Here is a 13,930-nt window from a genome sequence, read left to right on the forward strand (position 1 = left end):
CACCAAGATTATTTTGCTACAAAGCCATATTAATGTAGTACATGCAGGATGTGGTTTGGTAAACTGTATATAATGTTCAAGCCCTAAATGTGCCTCTGTAGAAGCGCAAGTTGGCCATAAAAATAGATCAGTTTTCCACTTCCCCTTAATTCACCTTAAATTATCTCTCAGGTACAAGGAAGTCTGTGGAATTAATAATTTTCTTTTGGTATTTTAACATTTATTTCCTGCTCCTGTGATGTGTTCCTGAGCCTGTGCGTTGACTCTGTACACAACTGTCTGGTTTTAATGCAGTGCAGCCCGAGGCTGAACATCACAGCCATTCATGACTTGTTTTCAGTCTTGTTCTTGTGCACAGGAATGCCACTGAATTCTCTGAATATTTTTTATGATCACTAAAACATTTGTAGTTTTATGTTTTGTTTTGTTGTTGTTGTTTTTTTCTAAACCATTTGCTCACCAAGTTTTCACAGCATTTTGAAATCCACCATATCTTTCCTTCTCAAAGTTTGGGATCAAGTAAATCATTGCTGTCTGTTTTTTGTTTACATGTTACAAAGTGTTACAGCGTTTTGGAAAACAGGGTTGTGAGCAGCTTCCCACATTCCTGAACTCATAAACATACCCACCGTTCCCATCCTTCCTAACAATCCCAAATCCTTACATACTAATTGCTCATACATTTCTCAAAACCACCTGTACTTGTCTGATCTTCAAAGAGATCCCCACCCTGTGACATTTGTGTGTATGTGCATGTCAGGTCATTGCTGTGTGTGTGTGTGTGTGTGTGTGTGTGTGTGTGTGCGTTGTGTCATTAGCTGCTCTCCTTCCTAGAATAAAGAAAAAAATGCATCACTCTTTATTCAGCATACACAGACCTGCACACATCCAAACAGCTCGGCTAAATAGATTTCTGGCAAACACAAGCTGTGTTGACAGGAGAGATGAGCTGCTGTTCCTGTCGCGGCTTGCCGAGGGCACAGAGCTGGGCCTGCGTTCAAAAAGAGCCGCCACTGTTGAACCCACAAAGCCATCAGACTTGTTGCTACTGCCTCTGCCAACACACAAACACACACACATTGCTGTATCAAAGGCACCCAGGCGAGTGTTTGACTGTTTGAACAGGTGATTCACATTGGCTTCATGGATCTGAGGAGACAAGTCAATCACACACTGTTAATTTGTTACTTGTTAATTTAGTGTAACATTTGAATTGAATGCAGTAAAGGAAGCTAGGACTCAGGATTCACTTGCATTATGTATAAACTTCTCCAAGGGGGAGCTTTTTGTCTGTCTCAGTTTATTAATATCAGTCGGCTGTTCTGGAAGGACCAAGTTGGGCAAGTGCCTTTCATTAGAGTTGCATAATTTTATTCAGGTGGTGTTACTAGCATGTCTGACGGGTTGTGCTTGCGACTGATGAAGATTGCCTTGTGTAAAAAGACCCGAGGTCTCTCGGAACACCCTCGGGTCAAGGTGTGATTTTCTTTCTAATGCAATATTTACCCAGAGATGTTGAGTATGGATAGGTTCCCAGCAGGGTGTCTGACTTCAGACAAAAGTGGGTCTACAAAAGATTTTTTGTCAAAATCAATTATTTCACTAATATTGATATTTCCAGAAGCCTGAGAAAATTGTAGGAAACAAAGTCTCCGCACGGTAATGGAGCAGTTTTGCTCCAGAGTCGGTGCATATTAACACGGCAGCACTATTATCAGCACCTATAATCATTCTCCGTATTTGGTGTTCACTTAGATTATGAAGTATTCTTTCTCAGAAGGAAAATGGCACTAAAGCCTTAAAGGTTCAACTGTGTGTCGCACTATTGTCTTATCTAAATCTTCTAAAACTTTGATGAGGACTTTAGTGCAGCCTCTCGTTACCACTCTAGGGCAACTGCATCTCTCACAAACTGCTAGACTTTCCTTCTGATGGGTCAAAATTGCTGGTGTCCTGCAAACAGCAACCCCCAACCTCCCCTTCATTCATTAAAGGTCCAGAAGTAATTTCCCCAATCAGTGGTAGACGGAGCCTGGCTTCTGGTTTGCTTCTTTGTTTAAGGAGGATAATCTTTTGTTGATGTTTGGTTGGTAAATTTTAGTTGCCTATCACCAATGCCATCAATTGAAACCTTTAGTTGTTGTTTTTTGTTTTTTCCCATTTGTGCCTCTGTGACATGTCTCTAATCTGACAGTGTAAAATAAATTCTTTACCATACACAAACTGACCTTTTTCTGCTGTCCTCCATCTTTTTACTTTTCAGAGGGGCACAGATGGCTTTTGGAAGTCTGTGGCTCAGTCTGTGCCTCGGGAGCCGACAGAGATGAGAATCCTCAACCCCTACTTCATCCAGGAGGCTGCCTTCCAGTTCATTGGCCTGCCATTCAACAATGGCCTAATGGGCAAAGGAGTAAGTAACAGTGGAACTTTACCTTTGTTTTAAACCTTCACTGTAGGTATGTTGTAACTGCACACCCTTCTTAAAAAAAAAAAAAAAAAACCTGCACTGTGTCCAGTGGTGTAACCTGATGTGCACCCCCCTTGAAATGTAACTGTGCAGTCCAGACAAGGATAAATGCTGGCAACGGCGTCGGCCAGTTACGTAGGCTACATCAGATATCGACTTTGTATGCATAGATGAGACGTTCATCTGTTTTTGTAAGAGAATGAGAGCTCGATATCCAGAAAGAATGGGGAGGGGATTGGACTGTGTTTCCAAATGAAATGCAGAATAATTACAGTCCCACTCGTCTGCGCCCTGCTTACACAAGAGTCTTTTTCCTTTTTCTTTTTTAAGTAACTAATTGAAGAAAATATACACATGTTATATAATCTGCTGATTCTGGAGCCATTTAGGGGCTTATTTTGCTGTAAGTTATGAGCAGAGTTCATTCTTGGAACAGGAGCTGCGATTAGGGAGCCACGGATCTAAAGCGTTCCGATCTTTCACTGCATTTTACTTCGGTACATTAAAAACTAGTGAATACTCGCTGTAACCGGGCGCCAGGGTGGATCCCTCTGCCGTGTCATCCCTTTAACCAGAGAATATTTTGTTTAAGAAGTAAAGTGATGAAATTTAAATTGGTGGCTATCAAATCGATTGCAGAGCAGAAAAATTACAAACTAAACATCAGACTGTTTGAAATTAAATACTGGTGTGCAAGTGTATATAGTGTGTGTGTGTGTGTGTGTATGTGTCTGTGTACACTTGGCAAGTAAAGGGGGGATAGGGGGAATTGGAGGGGACATGAGGAGTGTATCACCCTAACACCACCCTCTGGGGGCCACCAAGAACACCCCTGCATGAACTCAGCTCTGCAACATGTGTTGAACATGTGGGCATCACATTATATATGTGTGTGTTTGTGCGTAAGAGAGCGAGTGCATGATGATCTGTGTGCACGTTTGTGTTTGTGTCTGGGTGTTTGCAGGGCTGTCTGGCTGCAGAGTTGTATGATTTGGCACATTCTTTCCCTAGAAACACTTTACCGTTTCTCCTCTGACCATCACAGTATATGTTTATGTACATGGAAATTAATGAGGAGGACTATTTGTTATACTGGTGTTTATGTTGAGTGTGTGTGGCTGCATGTGTGTAAAATAATCTCTTATTAGAACATGCAGTGGGGGGTTGGCCAGCTGCTGGTTCAGCTCCACCTACCCTGAGGGCTGCAAATCAGGGTAATGATTTAAATAGGGCCTCCCTCCCTCTGCTTTCTTCTGCACCCTGCATTCCCCCCCCCCCCCCCCCCCCCCCCCCACACACACACACACACACACACACACACCCTCTGTTGTTCTGCAACATCCTCACACACAATCAAACACACAGAGGCCCTTTTACCTACCCCCCCAAATCCCAGATCTCTGGCACCCCAGGGCGGTTAGGAAGCACAGCTTCAACCCTGTAGCTCAGCGTGTCGTAGCAGGGGTTTACAGGCATCACATCTCAAAGGTAATAGTTAATCACCAAGTGTTCAGAGTCAGTTAGCAGCAGTGAAGTAGAACAAAGACAGAAGTACCGAAGACGGAGGGAGGGAAGCAGATACGAGAGTGGTAGAATACATCTGTGTCAGATGCAATGAGAAAATTATAATAATAATAGGGTAGATTTTCTTTTGTCATACCTGTTTTTCATTTTGTGTGTGTGTGTGTGTGTGTGTGTGTGTGTGTGTGTGTGTTGCCCACACCTGTGTTTCTGCCACAGAACATTCCAACTTTGGGGACTGTTGCTATAACAATGGCACTGCACAACTGCGACGAGGTGGCGGTGGCTGGTTTTGGTTACGACATGAACAAGCCCTACGCACCTCTGCACTACTACGAGTCTGTCAAGATGTCCGCCATTAAAGAGGTGAGCGTTCGCACATCAGCACTTATTTCACTACAGGGTAATCCAGCATTGGAGGCACTCTTTAAGATTTCTTTAAATGAAATGCGGAACGACGTGGGCTCATTCCTAATGAGAACAATATATTCTAGCTGCTCCTTACCCTTTGGCCACAGTAGAATAACCAAAGTAACAACTGTAGACTTTGATTAGGAGGGACCACCACTCCTGTGAAGGAGTGCGAGGGGGACGTGAACTGGCCTACAGCCAAAATACATTCACTACAAAGCAGTCACTGTTTGGACTTATGGTAATATTAGTCCAAGAATTCTTTTGGGGTTCAACTTCTCCCATTTTTTTTCTTCTTTAAAGCCAAAATTATAACCGTTATGAGCTTATGGGAAGAAAAAATGCTTGGAGGTGCTCCGGAGTGCTAAACAGCTCTTTGCAGTTAGCTAATGGTTGTTCTACAAATATTTAAGATTACAAGGGACTGTTAAAGCTGCAGAGGTGTCAGGAACATTTTGTCTGATAACTGCGCCATCAGCTCAAAGTCTCTGGATGTTTTGTGAAAGGATTAACTTTCCAAAAAATATCCCTTCACTGATCCAATATCTTCTATAGTTAAGATGTGTAAATGCCATAGTATGCAATACACAGTATTTCAATACTTTTTAAACCATTCAGTGACCCCTCGTGCCCTTCAGATGGATGTAGACTACGCCCATCAGAATCAGGAAATGCTACATTGTAAGATGAAAGCAATCACTAAACAGCTTGTTGTGGAGTGATGCTTCAAAGAGGAAAAGCATGCCAACCACATGGCCACAAGAGAGTAACGGCCACCTCGATACTGAGGTTTAAGAGCTCAGGCAATTCTCTTAATTTGTCACCTGTCTGTAACTTTACGTCCCATTTGACTTGGAAAATTAAGTCAGAGCTGCTTTCATGAAAGATTAAGAGCACAGATTAGTGGAAACCAGAGAAAATGTCTGGGGGGGAAAAAAGGGAAACAAACCCGTACGTATATTAAACCATAAACAAAATGAAAGATTGGTGAAACTTCCTGATAAATTAAAACATAAATTCATGAAAGATGAAAAATGAAAATCGTCGAACTAAATTTTTAGATTGAAGTGGGAACGGTCTTTCATCAGTCACTTAAACGATCGTTTTCTAAACGTCCTCATGACGGAGCTCTCTCTGCTCCATCACGTCTGGATCTCTGTGTTTACACTGAAACCGAGCTGAATCAGAGATGTCACCCCTGCGCTGACATGTGTAAACCATGAGCTCAGTATGATGATAACCTTTGTCTAAACTCCCAGTAAACCTTTGGCATTTATTGTCATCATCTTCATCAGCATTGTCATCATCAGCCATACATGGCTAATTAATGTTAATGTTTTTAGCCTTTCATTTTTTTTATCTCTGTTGTTTGGAAAGCTTAACCAGCGCCTGAGGTTTTGATTTTTCTGGAACTTTAGAACTTAGGCCTGTTCTTTAACTGTCTGGGTGGAGGATTAAAATCCACAATACATGTCTATCTATGCATCCTCATTTTTGTCATCTCAAAGCTGTGCTTGGAAATGATCTAATTTAAACTGATCGGATCAATAGTTGATGAAATGACTGTGAAAACCCACAGAGAATGATGACCTGAGGCTGTGGAGCCATTGGCATCTTTCTGCTCATCTTCCAGTTTTGATTTTATGGTCGCAACTTTAACATTTTTGTCATGTGGAGTTTCACTAAAGAAAGAAGTCGAAGAGGAATAAAGTCTTACAGTTATTATTTGGAAGTTACCCAAAGACATGATTGCAACCAATGCATATGTTGCCCTGTCTGTCCCGTGTCATGTGTGCAAAGTGGATACGGACAGACTTTTAGTGAAGCTGGGAAGGCATTGGGGTTTTTTTCTACCCTGCTCCTCCTCGTCTTTTAGCTGCTTCCTATAGGGGTCACCACAGCGGATCGTCATTAAAGCTAATGAAACACCATAAAACCAGCCAGAGTGGAAGCTAAAAGCAAATAGAGCAAACTGTCTCGAGTGCTTACATGCTGGATTCCATATTAGATGACGACCCCACAAGGTGCACTTTTCAGTTTCGCTACCTCTGAGTAGTTTACATGAAAAACGCCAACTTGTGTGCAAATATTCACAAATTACTGGCAACCAAATCTGCTAGCGACCAAAGCAGCTGGAAGGAGCTTTTCATGGTGGACCTTTTTAATGATAGCGATTGCACGTAACCTTAAGTAAATATTTGCCAACTGGTCGCGGAATACACGCTTTTCTCTCCCAACCAGTGGTTGCCAGCAGGTTGTTATTGTTGTTATTGTATTTTAAATGTCATTGTAATTTTGCTGTTGACTTCTGCGAAAACTGCAGGTTATTGTTCTTTCAGGCTGTGGCGTTTCCCATCATTTAAATTGTAGGAGGCTTGACCCAGACAGACACACAGCCAGACCTTATAAGAGAGTCTTGAAGCTCTCCACTTTTTTTCATTCTCTCATAGGTCTCTTCCTCCACCCTGTGCCTCCTTTCTCTATATATTCCTTCTCCTTTTATCCCTAACTATCCCACTGGACTGAATTCTTATAGCACAGCAGGACAGAAGACTGACCACCATGGCTTAACACATGCTCCATTGTTGTACACTTGAACACCCACATGTATAGACACTGGGGATATAGTAACCCTAAACTTAACATACAGTTTTGTCTGGCACTGTTGGAAAATGTGCTGTTTAATATGCCTCCTCCCACCACTTATCCTCGTGTTTCATCTGTGATGTTGTATCTTTCTGAACATGTCCTTTCCTTTGATTATCCTGCAGTCATGGACACACAACATATCCAAGGAAAAGGAGTTCCTTCGTAAGCTGGTGAAGGCAAACGTCATCAAAGATCTGACCAATGGTATCTAAGTTTACACCCGCCCACAGTCTCCCTCCGCCATTCCCAAAAGACTACTAGCAGGAAGCTGGGAAATGGATTGACTTTTTGAAGAAGGAAAAAAAAAACCCTCGAGTCCGGGTGGCCTGCACACTGCCGGGGTTTTTATATCAAAGGATATTTAAAAAAGAATAAAATACAGGAGGGATTCTGTGGAGAGACGCGCACACACGTGCCTTCTGAACCAAAGACTCTTGCTGATTGAAGCGGGGGGAAACGAGCATGGGGGGAGCACTGGATCTGCATAGTTTTGCGTCTTATCAAAAGACATTCGCAGGAACGCTCCGCCGGCCCCACACTGCAGTGTTTACCACTTCAAAGCCCCGAGTATTACATGAATGAACAGTAAGAGCAGAGGTGACACTTTATGACCCACAGAAGTCAGAGTTTAGCTTGATGTTCCGGTCAGTCTGGTGAAGAGACAGAAGACAAAGGGATGGAGAAGGACTATTAGAATGTGTGGGGATGGTTGAATATTAGCAGTGCCAAATGTACCTCGTAGAGAGAAGAGGCCACCCCCCTCTCCTTCTGCTGCCTGAATGTATTCTTGTTCCTCATTGTAAATATCAAAAATAATTTTTACTGTGCTTTTTAAAGCGCTGCAGCAGCTGCCCTGATCCTCGTCTGTTACTACTTCATTCATTCATTTTTTTCCCCCCATTCTGTCCTGACTTAAAAACTAACACGTGCTCCACCAGATGATCCCTGACACCCCCCACCTGTCACAAAGACTGGTGTTGCTTTGACACACTAATATAAGCTTGCGGCTCCTCATGCTGTTTGCATCAGGTAAGAAGCCACCAAAAAGCTAAATATTAATGAAGACTGAAGCTCTTTGAGGTATTTAAAATTGAAGTTTATGTGAGGTATTTCAAAACTCTACATCTTCTTTTTTTCAATAAAGATGCTATCTTTTGTAGTTTTTAAAGTTGACCACCTGTAAGAGAGAAAGTAAGACACTGCAGTCTCCTCTTACTTAATCCTATCTTTGTTCATGAGACATAAAGTGATCCAGGGTGTTTTATGGCATCCCTTTTCCATTCTCCTGTTGCTGCAGAGGTTTTGTTCTTCACTAAATGGTGAACTCTTAGATTGTGGAATATATATTATTGTTTTTTGTTTATTTATTTTGTTCCAAAGTCCCAGTGTTTTGGTCACAGGCAGGCCTGCTTTCTGTTCTAAACAAAAGTTTGCATTTGTGCTTTAAACTTCAGCACCATGTGCTTCCCCAGAGACTGCAGCATCATCTAGGCTTGTGGCAGAAGTAACCGTGCGACTGAATCTGCTTTAAACTGGATGGGTGTTAAATGTCTGCACCTCTTCATTTTCTTTGTTTTATGCAGCGTTTGTTAACACAACACATGTGACCTTCTGTGACAGCGGGCGTTAAGAAAGAAAGGAAAAAAAAAAGTTCCACAGGTGATAAATGCCACCTTCAGTTTGAAATTAATGTGCTGCTGAGGCCTTTGCACTTCTCACATGGAGATCCTGTTGCAGGCTTCTCTGTATTTTAACATTGAACATATTCGTGATCTCTCTCACACACACACACACGCGCGCAATCTCCTTCAAACAGTGAGGGAGAGCGAGAAGATGCATATGTTCATCATATTATATGAATGCGATAATCAGCTTTATATAGTGATGGTGCATTTTAAAAACTGCTTTACCAAAGCAGGGTTTATTTTACTTTTTTTGTGAATAGGGTTTTCTCCAGTTTTCTGTCTTTTTAACTCTTCTATTGGAAGTGTAGATTGTATACACATACACACACGCGCGTGATGCATTGCTATTTTTGTTTCCTTCATGCTCATTAGTTTCCACACGCTGCCAGGGTCGTGCATCGTCACGCCATGCACAGTTCCTTTCGGAATGGTTCTCCTGGGTTTGAAAATGGATACTTTTTTCTTTTTTGGAAAACTGGGCCCCGTTTGGGCCTTTGTCTGAGAGCAAAAGGTACAGGGAACATCTGAGCATTGCACTATCATGAGGCACTGTCAGTGCCTTACACCTCATCACCTGGAAGCTGTAGCGAGGAGTGTGACTGCTGTGAAAGAGAACAAAGGCAGCTGATTCCGGTATGTAGGCGCAGCTCCAGCTCCGGGTCAGGACAGGTCTCATTCCTGGGGTTTGGGACCGGTCCACTTCATGTATGTACTGTATGTACATTGTATACAATCCAAGGTCAAGTTGAAGCCCTATACTGTTTTGTTTTGTGTTTTAGGGGGAAATGATGTATATATTGTACTTTAATAAACAAGATGGCTACTTACATTAAATCATTTGAAAACTATGATTTAAAAAAAAAAAATCAAATATTTGCTGTTTGAACCCTAAAACACAGAAAACTACTAGTATAGTCTTCAAAGCTACCAGTCTAAGCAGATCCTTAATTGGAAAGGAGCCCATTTCTGTCTTACTTTTTAGGTTTTTAATTTTAATTTTTAAACGAATGCTGGATAAGTTCACATGTGTTACGTCCAAATTGCCTTTTTTCTTTTCTTCTAATCTGTTCAAAATAAAGCAGAATGTATTTGCTTTTGTTGTTCGTGGTATTTATAAATCTTTAATTTTGAAGCATTAACAGGAGGTCAAAGTGATTGAACGTGTTAATTCTTTTTTTTACACACACGTGCACACACACACACACACATACAGTTACAAAAGGCTTTCTGTTACCTAATAAAAAGGTTTGTAATGGAACTTTGTGCGTGTGGTCTTTTCATTTTATTGTAAATGACCTTATTGGAGACATGCATGAGTGTCCAAACTGATTGTTTGTGCAGGAAATTAATTTGATGTGGTTGGTCCACCTTCTGCTTTTAATCTAGCTTTTATCACAAAGTGCCAGCTCTGGGCTCAAATATGTCTGCGGCGTGGCCCTCGGTGTCTTAGTCTGGCATGCTGATAGTGGAGCAGTCCTCATGAAATGTGCAGCAGGTTGGAACACAGTCTGCCTCCTCCCGTTTCAGGGGATACAGAGTGCAGGAAACCCAGTGGAGATGAAGGAGGGATGGGATGGAGCAGTGCGGAGAAGGGGATTTCCTCCGCTGATCTGTGCTCTGTATCTCCAACCTGCAGAGCCCGGGGAAATCATTTTTCAATCCTCCAGCGACCAGGCTTCCTCTCTAATTCACTCCTTTTTCTCTTGTGTGTTTATCTCGCTCCCTCTGTTACTCGTTTCCCATGTTGTGCTCTGCTGCACTGTTCACTTCTCCCTCTTCACCTGCTCGTTGCGAACAGGGATCAAGTTTCACTGGAAGTCACGAGGGACTCATTTGAGACACACAATGAATACACGGTACTATTCAGCTGCCGCACACAAACTTTCACTTCCCTACAAACGTGATCATAAACCACAGCTGTGAGGTGAAGGAAGACAAGACGCCGAGGGCCCTTAAAGCGCCTCCACAGCGTCCCATCCCATCCTGCTGTTAATGGGGTGCCAGAAACTTGCCCCCCCCCTTACACACACACACACACACACAAGTCACGTCTCACTGGTCACCGCAACCGCAGAACTCGAGCTACCCTGACTCGACAAATTTCCAGACGTCCACAAGGGTGGGGTCGAGTGCTCTCTCCCTCCCTGCAGCAAGGGGAATATTTGCCACCTGGGATCTCCCCGAGGCAGCTGGCCGGCCCGGCTGGCTGGAGGCGGCTGCTTTCGCTGGTCCGGTAGACAGGGTATGAGCAGGCCTGCACCTCTTCAGCCGACGGACTTTTTATTCTGAGCGACAGGTTCCCCCTGGCCCCACCTCCTCTCTGAAGGCTTGGAACAGAGAGGCCACGACCTCTGAGCCTGAAATTCAAACTCCTCGTAAAAAGAAAGTTGGAGAGGGTGAAAACACCCATTCAGACACCCGTTTCTCTCTTCCCCTGCTCTGTTTAGCTAATGCCGGGTCAGCTGAGATGAACATTCCCACACAGTGTCGTTTACCTTTGTCTGTGGATCGGACACACCTACAGGGCCTGTCATGCTCCTGTAATGCAGATGGATGTGTCTTCCTTTCCCGTCGGCATCTGAACTTGTCCTCTGCTGTGGCTCATTCTAGATCAGCTGAAAGTTGATACGTATTGGATTATGGATGGAAAGATGTATATGTATATATTTTAATGGATATTTTATTCTCAGAGGAAAATAAATATATATTATTAGTAGTATTTCCTGGCCCGATTCTTGATTATCCAAAGCAATAAACAAAACCTTGTGTGCATAGACGTTTGACTATTGATTGATTTGATTCCTTAGCTCATCCCTTCAGCTGTGCCTCGAGAGATAGAACTGAAGCCACTGACACTGTGAAGTTTCACCGCTGTTTACTCTGCGCACGCTCCATCCATCCATAATAGCAGCCCCAATCAAGCCACATGCCGACGCTTTGCTTTATGATTTGTTTGTATGAACAATGATACAACAAATCTGGTGGACGCCTGCAGGAATGCAGCTTTGAAATGCTGGGATGAGGCGGTAATTACTGGAGATTTATCAGCGCCGTGTGTACACTTGTTGAGCTAATGTGGAAACGGGGTGCTGTGCAATCTGCTGTTTTGCTGCTCTCCCAGCTTCATTGTGCTCTCTCTCTCTCTCACAGGTGTGGCCTGGGGGCTTTAAAGTCAGAGTATTGGAAGAGAGGAGTTCCCACTTGAAAAGTGAAAACAAATTTAAATGTGGGAAGAAGCCCAAGAAAAGAGAGTCACCTTTTGGATAAAGAAAGGACAAATGGGCGACAGGGGCAGTGACCTGTGCCTCCAGAAGAGACCAGAGAAACGTTGGAGAGAATACAAAAATATACTCCGAGTCTCCTTCACATGACAGCACTCTTCTCTCTCCCCTCTGTCTCCCAAAAAGTGATTTCCAATGCTTCTCTGTGTTTTCTATGTGTAATACCTTTGCTTATATTGCTAAGTAGACAGCAGTCAACAGGAATTAAGAAGGGATTATATATAAAATAAAGAAATGACCTGTTTTGCAAGTATCTCTATAACCTACATTACAATCAATCCAGTCCAATACCTCGATAGAACTGTTAGTTGCAATTTCTGCTTCCCTCTCGGCCAGATCTCTCTTAAAAAAAGACATTTTAATGTCAATGACACTTATTTTACCTGCATAAATAAAGGGTATATGAAATTGATGTCGCCAAATATTTATTCCAGCTGTTACCTTGTAATCGGAATGATCTTTCTTGCTCAAAATGGCTTGAAATTATAGGTCAACAAGCCATTTGCGGTAGTTCAAATACATGCAATCACTTTTTGCAGTAATCCAGTGCCTGCGTGTGTGTTTGTGTTTGTATGGCCTGGAAATGTGTGTGTTTTGCTTGCATGGGGTTTAACTGTAGGTGTACAAACAGTGTCATGCTGTAATTCCCTTTAACAATACTGAACAAGTTCATCGCCATAGCTCACAATGATGGATGATGTGGACACACTCGTTAGACACACTTGGATTTGTCGTGCCCTCTGCTCAAACTGCCACCTGCTTGCGGCCTCATTTGAAGTGGTGCCTGGCTCTACCAAGGAGGGAAACTTACATAATTTGGCAGATAGAGATGATATGTGTGAAAACTGCTTCAGGCATATTGAAGGAATCAAACAAAGTTCAGTTTTGACATCTCTAAACACTTGTTTTGACATCTTTGATTCATCAGTAAGTCCCAAATATTCCAGAATTTTATGATCCTGGCGGGTCTACCTTTTCTCCTGTTGTTGCTGAGCTCATCTTTCTTATCTGATGGTACATTCCTGCATGTCAGGCACCTCAGCTGTGCGCTTTGTTGCCTTGTTGGTTGCTACTATTAATAGTACTTTGACATAGACCAGGGAACCTCCCTGCATTTGTCTCTGCCTCAGCAGAGTGGGCCTGCAGAGGACAGCTATTTACCCAGTCTTTGTGCTCAGCGGGCCTCAGTGTTTGCCCTGCAGGGAGTGCCTCTGCTTGAGGGCCTTTTCGTGTGAATGTGGGTGGGTGGGTGGAGTGGGGTAACAGAGAAGAATGGGATAAACCCTATAGGATGGAGAAGGAGTGGGAAAGGTGCTTGATTTGGATTGCAGTGATCAGGGGTCTGGGGACTGTCACATGCCCATCCTTCAAATAACAAGCCCAGGCCAGGGTAGGACATTTAACATCTGAGGGCATGAGTGAGTGTGTGTACATAATGACGTCCCGTGGGTGCATGTGTGCATGGAAAGATGACAGAAGACTACAGAGGCACAAAGGGTCAGGGAAAGGACCCAACAAGGGATGCAGAAATAGTGCAGGGCCAAAGTCTTTCGGGCCGACCGTCATTTGGGGTCCCAAATGGATCACAACTCACCTATGCATGTCTCAGTGTGCGCATTCACGTGGGATATACTGAAATTCTCACATTTATCAGTCCCGGTGTGTAAACAATGAAGGCCAAGAATCTTCCACTGGAACAGTTTTCTAGAAACGCTCCGTGTCCATCCCATATGACAGTCTCCCCCACTCTCCCTCCCTCCCTCCCTGCTCCCAGCGCAGGAACAAAAAGACATCTGAGCCATGCAGATGAGGAACAAAACTCAGAGCACTTTGTGCAGCCGCCACTGCGCTCCAGTTTCACAAAGTCTCTGACAGGGGGAGCGGCGCGCTGTTTTTACGCATAGCCTCCAGTCCAG

General features: G+C 43.3%; 1 protein-coding gene across 10 annotated transcripts in view; it reads left to right on the forward strand.

Annotated features, from left to right (window-relative positions):
* The window catches only part of st3gal3b (ST3 beta-galactoside alpha-2,3-sialyltransferase 3b), a 48,507-nt gene extending 38,681 nt beyond the window's left edge, over nt 1-9,826 (forward strand). For all 10 annotated transcript variants that reach the window (XM_085253401.1, XM_085253403.1, XM_085253405.1 and 7 more), the window contains 3 exons: nt 2,264-2,410; nt 4,208-4,354; nt 7,171-9,826. In XM_085253401.1, the coding sequence (XP_085109527.1) occupies nt 2,264-2,410; nt 4,208-4,354; nt 7,171-7,260 (384 nt within the window). In that variant the 3' untranslated portion in view covers nt 7,261-9,826. The remainder of the gene's footprint in view (nt 1-2,263; nt 2,411-4,207; nt 4,355-7,170) is intronic.
* The last annotated feature ends 4,104 nt before the right edge of the window (nt 9,827-13,930 follow it).

The sequence above is a fragment of the Mchenga conophoros genome, linkage group LG18, assembly GCF_057382185.1.
Source record: "Mchenga conophoros isolate Kocher_MC1m ecotype Shallow Benthic linkage group LG18, M_conophoros_male_GT1.1, whole genome shotgun sequence".
In the NCBI taxonomy this organism is placed as follows: domain Eukaryota; kingdom Metazoa; phylum Chordata; class Actinopteri; order Cichliformes; family Cichlidae; genus Mchenga; species Mchenga conophoros.